This window comes from Strix aluco, chromosome Z (assembly GCF_031877795.1).
Source record: "Strix aluco isolate bStrAlu1 chromosome Z, bStrAlu1.hap1, whole genome shotgun sequence".
NCBI lineage: Eukaryota > Metazoa > Chordata > Aves > Strigiformes > Strigidae > Strix > Strix aluco.
The window spans coordinates 1,316,048-1,333,049 of NC_133971.1; the positions used below are offsets into that span (position 1 = coordinate 1,316,048).

General features: G+C 40.7%; 1 protein-coding gene across 8 annotated transcripts in view; it reads left to right on the top strand.

Moving 5' to 3' along the window:
• Nucleotides 1–17,002, top strand: part of MCTP1 (multiple C2 and transmembrane domain containing 1) — a 278,735-nt gene that overhangs the window by 100,037 nt on the left and 161,696 nt on the right. For all 8 annotated transcript variants that reach the window (XR_012621495.1, XM_074811508.1, XM_074811510.1 and 5 more), the window contains one exon: nt 5,133–5,247. Coding sequence is in view for 7 of the 8 variants with exons in the window: in XM_074811508.1 (XP_074667609.1) it covers nt 5,133–5,247 (115 nt within the window). In the remaining variant the exon portion in view is untranslated. The remainder of the gene's footprint in view (nt 1–5,132; nt 5,248–17,002) is intronic.

The window sequence follows — 17,002 nt, forward strand, 5'->3', positions numbered from 1 at the left end:
TTTCATCTGGGTTATGCAGCTGTGAAAGGAATGCCAGTTTATTTCACTGTCCCATTTCCTGACGCTGACCCCAGCACGTGGACGGCCAGTGCAGCCAGATCTCCAGCTCCCCTTGTCCCTCCTTTTATACAACTCCCGTGACCTCTTCCTTTTCCTTTATCTGCCAAAGGAAGTGTTAATGCTCATGCCTTTGTTTTATGCTGGGAAAAATAAGTGATTTTGCTTATCTTATTAGTGTGTTCTGGTAGAATATTGAAATGGAACAGCAAATCAAGAGAGCTGTAACCTATTGCTTAAATGACTCAGATAAGAATATTACTTCAATCTAGTTCATATGCATTTCCAAAATACACTTTTGAGCATAGGAGAATGTTAGGGGTTTTTTTTTAGCTGTATTGCTAAAAATTCTTTTTTTTTATTTTGGAGAGGGGGAGTGTGTTGCAGGTGTAGATTTTTTTTTTTTTTTTTTAACTGCGGAATATTTTCAGGTTTGGCATTGAACAAACTATATCAAATTTTAGGGCCTGTTCGTCTGAAGTGGTATTTGTTTTCTGCAGCAGACAGTTCCTTAAATTTCTTACATCCCCCAAATTAGCACAAAGTCATGCTAGTGTATGGTATATAAATTGTAGGAGAGCAGCAAAGCCATTGATTTCTTGGGTTGGTTTAGCTGATTAATTGGAGAAATATTAAGAGCTCTGGAAGGAGAATGTCAGTGTTCATGGTGACATAAAAGGGTGATAGATAGTTTTCAGTGGCAAAAATGGTAGTAATCTTCAGAGTCTCAGTCTGGGAGAGAGTTAATGAGTTAGCCTGAAATTTTGTGTTGTGGTTTTTAAGAAGATAGCACAAATGATGTTATTGATTCTCATCTCTTAGCCATAAATCTCTAGTCTGTCTTCAAAAGATTTACCCCTGATTTCAGTAAATCCTACTGACCAGCTAGTTCAGCTATAAAAAATAGTTTCTTCATCTAGTCATTAAGCTGCTAAATCTGGAAAACACAGTGAAGTGTCTCATGATGTGAGCAACAGAGGTGGAAGTACTTGCCTAACTTTTCATGTCAGTGTATTGCAAAGGGTTTAGTGGTGAGGAGCTTCATGACATAGCTGCAGCCAGTGCTTCCAGCTGCTCTAGAAAATTTTTTTGGAAAAACAATTCATTTTTTTCTTTATATGCCTCAGAAATGTGAATTTTTTTAAAAAAGCAAAGCCAGGGATTACCATTTTGACAATAGTTTGGGCTTTGTGTCAGTTCGGGTAGCAGAAACTCCTTATGGATACTAGTCACAGGCATCAGAAAACTAATTTTTTGTGGTGCTAAGATGCACAGACTCTTGTCATTGGTTTTTAAGTGGCCTGTAACGTGACAGTGGCACAAGGCCTGGGCAAGGGCATGTTCTCCCTCAGCTCCCCTCGGTCTTGTATGTCTCCAGAGTGGCAGATGTCTCAGTAAACATCTGAACCCCAGAGCTTCTCTAAAAGCAGGCAAACATATTTCACACTTTAGACTAACAGCTCAGCTCCATAAATGTGCTTAATACGCACTCATGTAGTACTGCTGTCTTTGATTTTTGGTCTTAAAATACAGTGCTGAGTGTTTTCCAGAGAGAAGTTGTCCATCCTGCTGTACTCCTGTTGGTAGTTGTTCTAAGAGAGGATCCCGTGTCCATCCGGGGCCTGCCTTGTGTACCCCTCTAATGCAGAAGGGTTCAGCTGGCTCACAGCTGATAAATAACCCAGCTGAGTTACGGTTGTTGCAGCCGAACTGAAAAATGATTTTATTTCTGCTTTCTGGCTTTGTTGAAAACAGTCTTCTTTCAGATTTCAGATGAGTCTGTGTAATAATGAGATAGTTCTTGGAAAAAGAGAGTCTTAAAGGAGGAGTGCCACTTGTAGAGGGCATCAAAAGCACGGCCAGTGCGAGTTCAGCTGGACAAAATGATGCATTTTCTGGGCACGTTTGAGCATCCCTGACATGCCGTGAGTCAGAAGTGAGTTGCAGCTGCAGATTGGTTTAAGGGCGGGCTGTTGAAGAACTTCTCCCGGATGTCTCAGTGAAAGTGAAAGCAGCTCCTGTTGTTGCTGTCGCTGCTGGGTAAGAGAACAGCCCAGGAGGGTTTGGTATCTGTTAAACAAACAGCAGAGTGCAACCGAGGGCGGGTACGGTCATCAGGACCTCTGTCCTGACCTCTGCACATGGCCTGTTTTTAAGATAATCAGTGTTCTTTAACCTCTCTGTAGAATTCGCTGCATTCAAAGCTTCAGTGTTTGTGCCAGATAATAAATTTCCCTTAAAACAGATTAATTTCAGTTTTATGGGAAATTATAAAGTCCAAGAATTTAGTCACAGTTTAGCTAAAAAGAATATTGTAAAGATTGGTACTAAAAATTAAAGGAATTAATTCAGGCATTGCCTTCCCACAGACGATTTTGCATATCTGAAAATACGGTTAATTGCCTTTATGGTCTTTGTCTGGAATCTCAACACTTTTGTTAAAGATTTAATAGAATTAATTTCAAGACCTTCCATACATTTTAGACAATAAAAGTGAAGGCATGCCCTTGCTTTGTCAGGCTTGGCATGATCATCCTGCAGCAGTCAGTAAAAAAGAACCTTGTGGTTCGACAGCTTCTAATTGTGATTATTTTTCTTTTTTCTAGCCACAGAGAACTTGTTTTCTTGACATTATTAGTTGCAGTCTAGGCATTCATAAAATTTCATTTTGGAACTGTTCCATGGTTAGGGCAATTGTAGGCTTTCATGAATGCTCTCAGGTTTCTAGTCTACATGTTTATAACTACTACAGACCACACAAAGGTGGTTCTTTATTTTTTGCTAGTTGCCATTTTAACTTTTGAACTTGTTAACCAAAAAAGGTGATTGAAAAATGATTAATTGATAGTTACATTTATTATGGCAACCTCGAGTTTTAATTGCATACTTCAAATGCTGCTGTTCTGATGCAGAAATACTGGTTTGACTTACTAACGCTTAGGGATAGTTAACATCTGTTTGCTTTTTATTTCACTTTTGTAACTGTTTCTGTCCTGTAGGCTTGTTACGTTGCTCACCTAAGCCTGTCTAGCCTCCTTGAGCAGCTCTCTGGAAAACTAATGTAAAGGTTAAAAAGAAAGTGAAGTTTCACTGCAAGAAAAAAGGGAGGAAAAACATTGAAAAGGAGATGAGAAAGGGACAGGAAGGGAGGAACGTGGCAGTGTTTAAACCAAGGAATTTTAATGCAGAGCTTAGGAATTTAATCAGAGAAAAGGGAGAGGAAGAATCAGGGAGGAGGTTATAAACATTGAGAGACATCCCAGTTCTTCTGTGCCTGCAAGCTCTTGTAGAAGGGCAAGAAAGGGGAAGGAGGGTTTCGGTGTTTACTGTTTACTTCAGAACACAATTCTTTTGCAATTCCCTGATGAATGCTGGGGCCTAGGATGAGGCTGAGGATCGGGCCAGGATCAAATTTTAGCCATGTGTCTGACTGGGACTAGATACTAAGCACTGCAGGGGTGGGGTGGAAAATCAGTATTGTCAATCTTGTATCCTTCTGCAGTCAGTGCATTAAAAATAAAGAAAAAAAAGAGATGGTGAGTGAGGCGTTAGTCATTTAAAAGAACGTGGTGGGTGCCTTTTGCAAGAGTCTTGCAAAGTCTTTTGATAGTTTCAGGCATGCCTCAGCAGTTAATTTACATGAACAAAATTAGAAGATAAATGTTGAGAGATTTCACCAATGACATCCCCTGCCAAAGCTCATCTAACCATTTTCTCCGAAGTGCACTAGTTTTGATCAGTTTCATTGCTGTGGAAGTGGTGAGCCTGTCGGTGTGCAGGTTTGGCCAGCTTTGTGCATGTTGCAGCAGAGGTTAATGTGCTGGGGCTCAGAGTTGTGACTCTGGAATAAGGAGGAAAAACCGTATGTTAAAATGCCTTTATTTTGTGTCTTCCTTCGTGCTTTAGATTTATTACAGCCTTAAAAAGAAAAGGGGGGGTAGTAGGAAGAGAAACAACAAAAGTTGCTTGTTGAAGTGGTATAGCACTTAGTACAGATGTGGCCTCAAAGATGTTTCTATCATACTGCTTTTTTCTTTTTCCTTGCAGAGGACCCCTAATTGCCTAATAAAATATTAATAGCACTGGTCTTAATAGATTTAGCTTCTAGCAAGAGGATGTGTAACCACTGTGCTCAGTGTGTATAATATATGAAGCTTCTGTATGTACTGTGGAGGTATAATCGATACAGTTGTTCTAGTCTTAAAATTAAATGTGTGTTCCAAGCATGCACTGTAATTAGATGCTACTTACAGAGAGGTGTGTTAAAAACTATTTTTGCAAAAGCTTATAGATACTAATAAATATATTTTCTCTCATTTGTCATTTGGGATGGAAATGTGGTTACTATTCATGCAGTCCAGAGAGTTCCTTGCTTATTATTTTTTTAATTTTTTATGATACAGTTTATACAAATAACTACTCTTAAGAATCTTATTTTTGCCCTGGCATACCAGCAGACTAAGAAGACATGTATTACAAATGAAGAGCTGCAGCTGCATTTAATGTCTTTATGATTCCACCCCGCTCCCTGGCCCTACATTCCCTGTAACTCCATGGAAAAAACTATGAGTCTTGCAAAGTACTGGAGTACCTGACAAAATTGTAACTCCCGTATGGTTATTCAATGCCTAGATTATCACTGCTGAATAAATGCACAGGGTTTGAGGGTACTGGTAATGACTAGTCCAAATAGCACTATGAGGTCCAACTCTGTTTTTTCTTACTTATTCTGCTCCAGTGGGCCAGGAGTGTATGTGGATGTAGTTAAAAATGGAAGTTGCCATAATAAATAGTTACCAAAGAATTATTTTTCAACCACCTTTTAAAAATAATAAATTTAACCTTTGAGATGTCAACCAGTTATTTATTTTTTTTTTTAAAAAAAAGATGCTCATGAATTGTCATACTGATGACAGGAGTGGGTTCTTTGGTGTTGGTGTATTAGCTCTGAGCTGGGGCAGCGGAATACAGCCTTGTCTTCTTTCAACAGGATGATGATACGAAAGAAAAATATACCTTACGTGAAGCTTTTAGTAACATTAGCTATTGCTTTTTTTTTTTTTTTCCCCCTCCAGAGAACAAATTTGGTTGGAACAAGTAATGCAGATTTTCCCTCTGGGGATCCCGGAATGTACCAGTTGGACGTCACTCTAAGAAGAGGACAGAATTTAGCAGCACGGGACCGTGGAGGTAAGAGGGCTGGTAAACACTGCCTTAATGTTTGGGAAGTTACATGTCCTTTGGGTAAATTTGTATGAGGGTGTTAAAGTTACAGTTAAGGTTTGAATTTTAAATGTGTTAGTTAAACTCTGCTTAAAACTACATATGTAGATGTTCTTTAACTCAAAAGCATGAAGTGAAAGGAGTTAGGGCCAGCTAAACCCACACAGGAAGAGAAATAAGATTTAGCTAATATTGGTTTAATTCTGCTAGCTAATTTCCTCCCCTTTTTGACTGTTTCAAACTAAGAAAGCTGTGATAGATGTACTTTAACCATGTAGGTTTGTGCTGTCTTTCTTGCACAAGTGCTGTCTTGCCGCTGATTTTGTTCATTGACTGCTTAACTGATAAATACTGGAGCTGTGTTTAAAGATAAAAACAGTAAAACCCCTTTATTAGATGTGTCCAGGTTTTACCCACTGGCCAAGCTGCTGATCACATTTTACAGTCTGCTCTGAGACTTGTCCTGCACACGCAGTTCAGGCACAGAAAGGATTCCTGGAAGGTATTTTGACCCACAGGAACACAGCAGGCTGACTCAGTGACTCTGTACATGCAACTGCAGCTCATGTTTAAAATAAGTCAGTAATCCACTTCCTGAACAGCAATGTGAGCACAATAAATCTGACTAACAGCGTATTTTGGATTTGCCATAATATATTCCTTGTGAGAGTGAAAAAAGCCATAGTAAAAATTTAACTGCAAAAATGGTATTGCACAGGACCTTTCCATGCTTACCTGATAAAGTTACCTGACTGATTTCAGATCTCAAATATGGTAGCAGAAACCTAGAAGGCTGTTTAAATTGGTGGGAAATCACTCCCCTGGTATTTATGTCACTGAAACTGAAATTTTAATACATTCACTGTTGCAAGAATAAACTTTTATGTATATTCTTCCTCTAGATATATTGATATTCTACCAAGCTTTGCCTGTCATTCATTAAAAATACACAGTCAAATGTTTTTGTTCCATGAGCTAGAGACACTTGCCCAGTTTTTGAATAATGTGTTGTAATTCAGTCATATCTGTCATTCATATTATTTATAAATGAACAAAACTGTGAATATAAATGTGATTTTTCTTTTTTAATCAAGGAAAACACCTGTAATTTTTTTCCCCCCGTGATACAGGAGTCTATGTCTAGAGTAAACAAAGGGTAGGAGAACCACCTCCTGAGGTGGAATCCCGGGGTCTGAAATGAATACTAGGTGCTGTATAAAATGTCAAGTGCTTTAAAAGATCAGTTTGGAGAGCTGCTGCTGGAGCAGCAAGGGAACCTCCTCAAGCTACCTGGGGGTTGTCGCAGCAAGCGTGGTGTTTCCCCAGTACTCACTAGTCCTAGAGCCCCAGCACTAGGGTCGCAGTTCAGAGTTGTCACCCACCCTGTTTCAGAGCCTGTAATTCACTTTGGAAGGTGTATGCTTATTGTTCTTCAGAAGTCTGAGCAAGTACTGGTTTTTCTTTTGAAAAGATGCTGGAGAAGAAGGTAGTTGTTGGGCTCTAGTTTCACAGAGTCATCTTGTAGTTTGAAATCCTACCAAAAAAAGCGAGACGCCTGGGTTACTTTCTGCTCCCTTTCTGAGTTTTTCTCCTGTCCTTGAAAAAGCTCAGCTCTCCCATCTTGAGCAAGCAAGGGGATGTTTTACCAAGCCACTGCAAGGTTGTCAGGAAGGAGGATGTGCGTTGCATCTCAGTGAAGTGTAGAAGATCCTTCAGACCAGGGGGGAGCTACAGATGTGCTCCATCCTGCACTGACCAGGTTTTAGATCTCAGCTGGGTCTGGGCTTCCAGGACTGAGCTTTTGTTTCTTAAGGGCAAAATACAGAAACAGCACCTTGTACTGGACCCATCCACTTGTGACAGAATGTCCTGCCTGCCATCCACTGTGTTTCTGCTTGATTTCCTTTTGTCTTGGAGCTCCTCAGAGTGAGATTTCAGGAGCATCTGCACAATTTGAACTGAGGGGACTTTACAGGCATTAGGCAGGCGCTTAGTGGCTTTAGACGGCTGCTGAATGGGAAGTGCACAGAAAAGAGCTTGATTTGGGAAGTCAGTTTTGTCATAAATCCTCTCGAGTGTAAGTTTCTCTTTTATTTATTGTTTAAAGTATCCCTGTGGTAGTCCTAGTGATGTTTCACTAAGAAACTGGGCTTGTAAAACCAAATTCTTACTGGAGGTTTATCTGGGTCCAAGAGGAGATTCAGTGAGTTCGTGGAAGAAAAATCCACAAAGGACATTGAAATGCACAGAAAACACATCTAACTCTGAAGGTCTTTGGAATATATACCCAAATGCTAAATAGAGCTACTAAGACAGATGTGTTAGATGTTAAAAACAGAGCTTGGAAGATTTATCTCAGGACTCTCTCAGAGGAGTCTTATAGTATAAGTCTGTAACAGCACATAACACCCCATTCCTCCAGAACTTTTTCCAGATCTTCTGCTTAAAGCCTGACAATTGAATTTTCTCCAAGTACTGTGAATTTCACTCTAAAAGAGTACTTGAACTACATGGCAGAAAATAATTTCGTTTTAATTTTAGCTTTTTGTTCTTTAATTTTTGAACTGCAGTTTCACATATCTTTTTAGAAACCTGGTGCTGAACATATTGCAGTCTTGGAATTCAAAGTTGAATTCTCATGTCGTGAATGTTCTGCACACTTTGTCTTCCCCACATTTATAGAAAGAGACACCACAACATTCTCAGAAGAAAAGGGGAAAGATTGAAGCTATATTTGTGTGGCTAGCAGTGCCGAGATTAATCATGGCTATTAGTTGATTAATAGCCCCATTGATAGTCACAGCAAAAGGTGAACAGAACATCCTTCATGAGAGGACCAACTTCTTGATGTTGACTTCTCAAATGATTGAAAATAATCCTTTGTTATAACAGCAATATTGAGGCAGAAGGAAATCTAACTATTCATTTTAACCCCTCATCTTCACAAGAAATCCTGTCTTCAGTCTGATCCAGCTTTCCTTCCAAGTGCCACAGAGCTCTTGTGCCATTACTCCATCTCAGTTCTGTGATGAGACATTTTACGTTTTTGCTTCTGGCAAAATCCCATAGTGACCACAAACGTGGTCTATAACATGTGCTTTACTTAGGCCCATCCTAAAGTAAACCATATACTTAGAGTTAAAAATTTGTTTTCTGAGACTTTTTCCCATAAGACTGGGAATAACTGTGTGATGTTAGACTTGATAAATCGATAATATTAACAAGTTAACCATATCACCAAATCTTTATATTTTCCTTTTCAGTTTTGATTTCTCATTTGCTTTTTGTCATATAGTGTTTATGTAATGTCACATATATTTTTGAGAGTTTTTTCTGGAGTTAAAATTTTTAGGTTAAAAAGACCCCTTTGATTTTTGCTGGTCTCTGACTTCTTGCATGTGGAGTTTATGTGGCTACTTCATATGGGTAACATGCCTCTATAGATGTTTTACAATATCTTAAATACTGATTTTAAACACACAAACAAATGGGAGGTCCCATTGGACTGGAGGGTGACAAATGTGACACCCATCTACAAGAAAGGCAGAAAGGACAATCCCGGAAACTATGGACCTGTTAGTCTGACCTCGGTGCCAGGGAAGGTCATGGAGCAGGTCATCTTGGGTGCCATTAAAAGTCATATAATGGACAACCAGGGGATCAGGCCTAGTCAGCATGGGTTTATGAAAGGCAGGTCCTGCCTGACAAACCTGATCTCCTTCTACAACATGGTGACCTGCTTATTGGATGAGGGAAAGGCTGTGGATGTAGTTTACCTTGACTTTAGCAAGGCCTTTGACACCGTTTCCCACAGCATTCTCCTGGCAAAACTGGCTGCTCGAGGCTTGGATGGGCACACGCTTTGCTGGGTAAAAAACTGGCTGATGGCTGGGCCCCAAGAGTTGTGGTGAACAGAGTTAAATCCAGTTGGAGGCTGGTCACGAGTGGTGTCCCCCAGGGCTCGGTTTTGGGGCCACTCCTGTTTAACATCTTTATTGATGATCCAGATGAGGGGATCGAGTGCACCCTCAGTAAGTTTGCAGATGACACCGAGTTGGGTGGGAGTGTTGATCTGCTCGAGGGTAGGGAGGCTCTGCAGAGAGACCTGGACAGGCTGGAGCGATGGGCTGAGGCCAACTGGAGGAGTTTCAATAAGGCCAAATGCTGGGTGCTGCACTTGGGCCACAACAACCCCCAGCAGCGCTACAGGCTTGGGGAGGAGTGGCTGGAGAGCTGCCAGTCAGAGAGGGACCTGGGGGTGTGGATTGACAGCCAGCTGAACATGAGCCAGCAGTGTGCCCAGGTGGCCAAGAAGGCCAATGGCATCCTGGCTTGTATCAGCACTAGCGTGGCCAGCAGGGACAGGGAAGTGATCTTACCCCTGTACTCGGCACTGGTGAGGCCACACCTCGATGAGTGGGTTCAGTTTTGGGCCCCTCACTCCAAAAAGGCCATTGAATGACTCGAGCGTGTCCAGAGAAGGGCAACGGAGCTGGTGCAGGGTCTGGAGCACAGGTCTGATGGGGAGCGGCTGAGGGAACTGGGGGGGTTTAGTCTGGAGAAGAGGAGGCTGAGGGGAGACCTCATGGCCCTCTACAACTCCCTGAAAGGAGGGTGCAGAGAGGGGGGAGGAGTCTCTTGAGCCAAGGACCCAGCGGCAGGCCAAGAGGGAATGGCCTCAAGCTGCGCCAGGGCAGGGTCAGACTGGCTCTTAGGAAGGATTTCTTTGCAGAAGGGGTTGTTGGGCGTTGGAATGGGCTGCCCAGGGCAGGGGGGGAGTCCCCATCCCCGGAGGGGTTGAAGAGTCGGGTTGACCCAGCGCTGAGGGATCTGGTGGAGTTGGGAACGGTCAGTGTGAGGTTAATGCTTAGACTGGAGGAACTTCAAGGTCTTTTCCAACCTAGACAATTCTGTGATTCTGTGAAACAAAAAAGCTTTGTGGTTGATAATTTTTGCTTTAGAAGAGACTCATTTTGAGATGCAAACTGAAATGCTATAGCACAATTACTAAAAAGGGGTATTACATCTTAGTCACTGGTTTTCTACAATTCTCTCTAGTCAAAAGAAAGATACCAAAATACTCTTTTACGTGTTTCATGTATGTTTTCCTCACAGTGTTTTCTTACTTCACTGAAGCCTAGAATCCACTCCCTTTCATGTTTTTTGAGAAATGTAAAATGCTGGTTTCCTGCTCCACTTTAGACAAAGCTGGGAAATAAGTGGCACAGGTTAATCTCAAGGACTTTCTGTCATGTCAAAAAAAAAAAAAAAGGCTAGATACATGATGAATTTAATCCCTACTAGCTTTAAATTATTATATATTTTTTTTAACAAAATGCATGAAGATTGACCCTATCTTGCCACACAGTGCAAGGAAAGTACTTCTTTGAGCAGAAGTGAAACATTCACTGGATTTTTCATGATGATCAGCAGTAGTGTGTTTTCCATGTGAAATCTTAACAGGAAGGATTCCTAAAAACAAATGTTTATCATCGTCTAAGACATTGACCTCTAAATGGATGATATCGCCAGATCTCTGTGTCTCTGCAGGAGACAGTTCGTAATGCTGCCTGAGACTAGAGAATCTGTCTTCATAGAAACAGCTGAGGGGTTGGTCCTGAAGTGTCTGACTCTGGTGCTGAAGCCTGCACCCAAAGATGGCAAGAAGTAAGCCAGAAATAGTGTGCAATTAGTACCCTCATGCAGTGCAAAGACTGCATTTCAATTTGATAAATTCACTGTTTCCGATATGAAATATTTATATCAGGAAGAAACTAGCTGCTTAAATTGAGAATAATTGGGGGAGATGACTGTCAAGACTGGGAGAATCTGAAGAACTGTAATAGTGCAAGAACATACACTTTGCATTTTATCTGGTGAATAACTCTGTATACATCTACATTTTCAGGATCTAGAAGGAAAGTAAGTGCCAATGGGATAACAAGTAAAGTGAGATGATTAAGTAACCCTTTAAGATACTCCTCATTTGGTGCAATGACACAGTATTGAAAGCAAACCTGTGTATAAGGCAATGCATTTAAAATTATTGAAAAAACTTTTAATTTAAGCCTAACAACAGAGCATGTTATTTATGTTTGAATTGTGGGTTTCACTGATGTCAAATACTGAAATTCAGTCTTTAACTTGATTAAAATACAGTGTAGCTTTGTAGATTGAGAAACTCTTCATCTTTATGATTCAGGTAGACCAGATTATGGATTAAATTTTGCTTATTGTGAAATACTGCTGAGTCCGTCACACAGTTGTGAATGACAGGAGAGGTTTCTGTTTCCTGGAGAGGTGAGATGAGAGGATTATTGGTGTAAATCAGTGGTGTAGTGATCCCACCATCTTCCGAATGTGGCAAATAGTCACAAGGCAATAACCAAAGAAATGCTATTAATGCTATAACAGTATCCAGATGCCCGGTTATTTTTAAAAGACCTTTTGGATCAGTATTTTCATGCCACTACTTGTGAGCGTTCGTCAGAGTAGCTCTTCAATTATATTTCTATTTTAATGTATAGTTAGGTATGGATTTGAATTCTTTAATACAAAGGAAATCAGATATCATTAGTTTCTGGGTGCAAATCAAAGGGTTTATATTTAGTTTAAATTAGAATGGGCAAGAATGTTAGTTTATATGAAGCTGTTTCAGAAGGGTTATACTAAGTTTTATCTGAGTCAAAAATACACTTAATTTTTAAGAACTCCTGGGGATGTGAATGTCTGGAAGAACTAATTTTTAAATGCTCAGCCTCCTTATTACAGAAATAGTGAGGATAAGATGCTGAAACAAGAAATGACAGCTTGGCATGCTTGTTACTCTGCAATTCATATAAATATATGTAGATAAGTGTGCCAGCATTCATAGTGTGTAAAAACATTTACAGGATGTTTTATTTAAAGGTACATGCTCGTTAGGTAGGCACCATTTTTTGTCTGTATTGAGTAGAGATGCCTGAGATTCGGTAAAGGCCTACTGGAGTTTTGTCTCTTTTTTTTGTCTGCAGAGAGAGGTCAGCTTTGGTTAAAGCAACTTTGCGACTTTTTGCGACTCTGGATTTCATTCTGGTAGTCAACAGGTTCAGGTCAGCATTGCCCAGTGTCGGAGGTGGACCGGGAGGATGCTTTTCAGTTTCCCTCCTGCTCTGCCTCATCCTCGCTGCCCGTGTCCCGCTCTCCGCAGCAGCGCGGAGGTTTCCCTTCCCCTCACAGCCTGACCCTTGCAGCCGGGCAGCTCAGGTGGTATTTTCTGCTCACGGGAAGGTAGCCACATCTCACGCAGGGTCCTGGCGGCCACGTCGGCTGGAGGATGGGCTCGATCGGGTGCTTTGGCTCCTCCTGCTCTCAGTGTGATGCGGTGCCTGCTCTCCCTGCCCGGGTCCTCGCTGTGCCTGCACCTCTCCATCCATCAAACAGCTTCCATGAGCTCCACACTCAGGTTCTTCTGTTCCCATCACAGCCAGGAGCTCTTACGCACTCTAGGAAGTCCTCACCTGTTGATGGTGCCCTTGAAAACTCCAGAGGCAACAGCTTTTTCCCTTTGCACAGGAGGCTGAAAAAAAGTCCATCATTTGCACCCTACTCTTGTTCTGCCATACATTTCAGTAAGCATCTGACCTGTCATGTTTCTCTTAACACACAGTGGCCCTTGGTTTTTCTTCTCATTTCTTCCTCCCAAGAGGAAGGAAACACCTGAGGAACCTGCCTGCAGCCTTCTAAGAGGGTGGTTAAATGCCCTTTCCTAAGCTTTTAAGGATAGGAAGTTGGACTGTCCTAGGTAAATTGTGGGATTATTGAATAATTTGAGAACACAGTTTAGCAGCTGTTCCTTGGCGCTTTACAAGAAAGATTTCTACAAGGGATCCAAACTAAACTCAGTCCTGAAACCTCTGTGGACAGCTGCTGTGAATTTCCCCATGGCAAGGTCTGGCAGAAGCTGCCTGCGAGTGCTGGCTCTGTGCCACCCTCAGCACAAACTGGCAAGTACGGGCATTTTTCAAACACTGCTGTCAGTAAGCTCATACACTTCACCAGCTTCCTCACAACCCTGCTATTTAGGCATCCAAATAAAAGATTTTTTTTTTTTGAGCTGCAGCATGCTTTCAGCCAGGATCTACATCTGTGCGTAGCAGCCTATTTAATTTAGTGAAAAACAATAATAAAAAACCCGCAACAATAGTAATTCCCCAAATGGAGATTTATTTATGAGAATTATGGAGCGTATGCAGAAACGTTTATTGATATGACCAAGTGGATATTGAAAAAATACAATTAGGAAATGCAAAAATAGCTTTCTAGTTTTTCCAACGTTTTTTGATTAGTTGCTTTTAGGCACTCAAAATCGAAACTGTCAGTTCGCAGTACACTGGGAGAATTCATACGCAGCAAAGATGGCAGTTGTACTGAGGTGGACTGTGGGCTAAATAGGTTTACTGTAGGCTTAGAAGTCACAAGTCATATTAAACAGCAGGTTTCTTGAGCATTTTATGTACACTGCAGATTTTATGAATACTTAATTTATTTCTGCTCTGTTGAAGTTGGTAATAGAATCTCTATCAGTTTGAGTGGGCCGGAATTTCCTCTCCTGTAACAGTTGCCTGTGTGAAACGGCATGTACAATATATTAGCATCCTATAAAAATGCAATAGGAAGAAAAAAATAAAATAATCCTTACCTTCTTGAGAGCAATGCTGTTGATAGGTTTCTCAATTTTCTAGAAGAGGCCAGTTGAGGGGTTGAGTTTTACAATTCAAAACAGAAACTAGAGGAACTCTCCAGCAAGCGCTCATAAATAGCTGCTCAGAGGTGATCTTTGGGGCATTATTTTGTGTTTTGGTTACAGGTCAATTCAGAAGAATAGGGGTGGAGAATATGAAGGAATGCTAATGAAACATGAAGTACACATACGAAGTATAACATAGACTGTCAGTAAGAAACAATGCACCTGGGCACAGTGCTGTACCTTGAGAGAATAAAACCCCACTGAGGCCCTGGCACAGAGAAGCTGTGGCTGCCCCCTCCCTGGAAGGGTTCAATGCCAGGTTGGACGGGGCTTTGGGCAACCTGGGCTAGTGGAAGGTGTCTCTGCCCCTGCAGGGGGGTTGGAACTAGGTGATCTTTAAGGTCCCTCCCAACCCAAACCAGTCTGTGGTTCTATGATATAACTTCAAGTATAATACAACTTGAAATTTAGAGTCCAGCTCCCCGAAAATGTTTTCTCCAGGGTATGAAGTCAGGGATGTTTTTTTCCACCTGTTTTAAGACATCACTGGTCTTGTATGCCCGTTCAGCTGGTCTCATGATGCAGTATGAGAAAGAGGAAAATTGATGTTCAGATTTGTTTGTAAAACTTTTCTGGCAGTGAATCATTAGATGACACTGCTGCAATCACATTGTTGCCACTCTTGTTAATTTTACCAGTAGAGAATGCTTTTGGATTAGCTCATCAATATAGAAAAATTATTAAAAGCGGTTTTTAGAACAGAGTCGTTCTGGTTTTAGCTGATTACTTAGTAAATGCTGTTGTAATTAAAGGCAAAAGTGGGAAAAAGAAGGCAAAACTTTTCAGAATTACCTACTGCAGAAGAGTGAATGAGACAAAAATCCTTCTCTCCTATAACCTAACCATGTCTTCCTTCTGTAGCTTTTCCTGCCTGTGCTCCTGTTTTAACCCTTTAATACTATCTAAAGCAGTATTTTGAACTATAGTATGTGTGGAGATCAGCGAGCCATACAAAGATCTTCTGTTGTCACAGTCTGTCACCTAGGTACACTTTTGTGAATAGCATTTCTAGATGCAAAATGTTCCTTCTCTTTTTGTTGCATTCAGGAAGACATTTTTAAAATAAAAGAATGTGGTCCATTAATCCCAGCTTCTGCAGTCTTTCTGGACTGATTTCTCCATCGATACCCGTGCTAAATGTTTAGGAAATAAACCGAGGCAAGATGCTAAGCAGGGTGGTTATTTTTCATTGTTGCAAAAATCAGTTTGACTGGGAGTATTCGCTCATCTTCATATCAGGAGTAAGAAATTAGCTGATTTTCAGTCAGAATACTGTGTCTTGACTCCTGATGATGTTTGCCTTCTCTATTGATTTCCAGCTGACTTGCTACGGTCATATTCTTGGTAGCTCTCACTATGATAAGAAATCAGACTTTTGCTAATAGGAGAGGTTAATGGTTCTACTGTAAATACTACTTTTCTGATTGCTGTCATTGATACTGTTATTTTCATATAACACAGAGTTTGGAGAACAAATGTTGCTGTGTAAGTTAAGCTATAATGAAAAGACAGCAATCATGGGAAGTGAACCTTCTGGCTAAGAGCAGTAAAAGTGTGTCATTAAGACCTGGCAGAAAAATTAGATGAGTGAAAACCTTGCATTCCTGAGGCAGTTTCCATCTCTGCTGTGTCATCATCTTTGAGGTCTTGTGACTGCAGAAATTCAGCATTCGTTCTCCTGTCTAAAAATGATTTCAGCATTGACTGTGCTCAGAATTTTACTTCAACCCAGGAAAACCAAACTGCTGTGTTTCTCTGTAATACTGGACTGCACAGATGCTCAGATTTATGAAAAAGACTTGCTGCATTTTTTTTTGAAATTATATAAAGCTTGGTGTGAGCTACATGGCGTGAGATTGAGAAGGAACAAGAGCTGGGTTTAGGTGAGGGCAGCCTTATTGACAACCACAAATTCCTGTTGGAGGCCAAAAAGTTTCCTACTAATGCAGCAGGAGGTGCAAGGTGGGTTTCCTGTTGTGTTACCATTATTCCAGTCCCTTAGGGCTTATCAAAGTGGGAGTCACCCTAATTCCCTGTTGATTGACCAATGCACTTTGTCCAAAGCACCCATGACATGGCTTTGCACTTGGACAACTTTGGATATTGTCATAGTCCAGAGGCATGATTTGGAACTTTCTTCTCCCAAACTTAAATTTGTAGCTGTGTTTGCATTTTTATTAATTCCAAAAAGGATAAGAATAATCTAAATTTGTTGGTGGATTTTAGTAATAACACTAGGGATCAAGTTTTTTTGGCTATATGTTTTTAGTCTTTGGGCTTTTTTGCCATCACTTACAAATGGCTGTCTCTGGTTTGAGTACTGAGAATAAAGCATGTTTCTTCTTTTTGTCTGTCATAATAAATGCACCAGAGAATTGCTTATTCCTCAAATACATTTATTTAGTAATGAATCTCAACTTATTCCCCTTTCTTTCAGTTTCATTCCCATGATTCTTATTCTTTAAGTGTTGTAGGAACATGTTTATCATTCCCTTGAATTTCACATGTCAATGTATTGTGTAGCTAAATGTTTTTTTCCATTCCTAGACATGTGGAGCATAGTGCTAACACTGCAGATTACAAAATGTGCTTGTTTACCACTGGTATTTGTAGAGGTCAAGCTTTTTTTCCTTTCTTAGTAGCTTTTGTTCTCAAAGTAGAGATGAATTTTCATAAGAGGGTGAAAAAGCGTTCCTGGATACATCTCTGGGTGGTTGTATGAATGTAGGTGATCACGGAATAAGTCCTCCCAAGTTGTAAACATCTCACTGCAGCTTTGAATCATCTTATTCCTCTAGCTAGGAAGTAATGGAGGTAAAGCAAGAGGACCTAAAATAATGTAGAAAAAGACAGTTTATTAGACTCTCAAGTCACCTCTAGTTCATAATGCCTAAATGCATCCTATGTTAGTGAAATGGTCTGGTTTCAGTACTC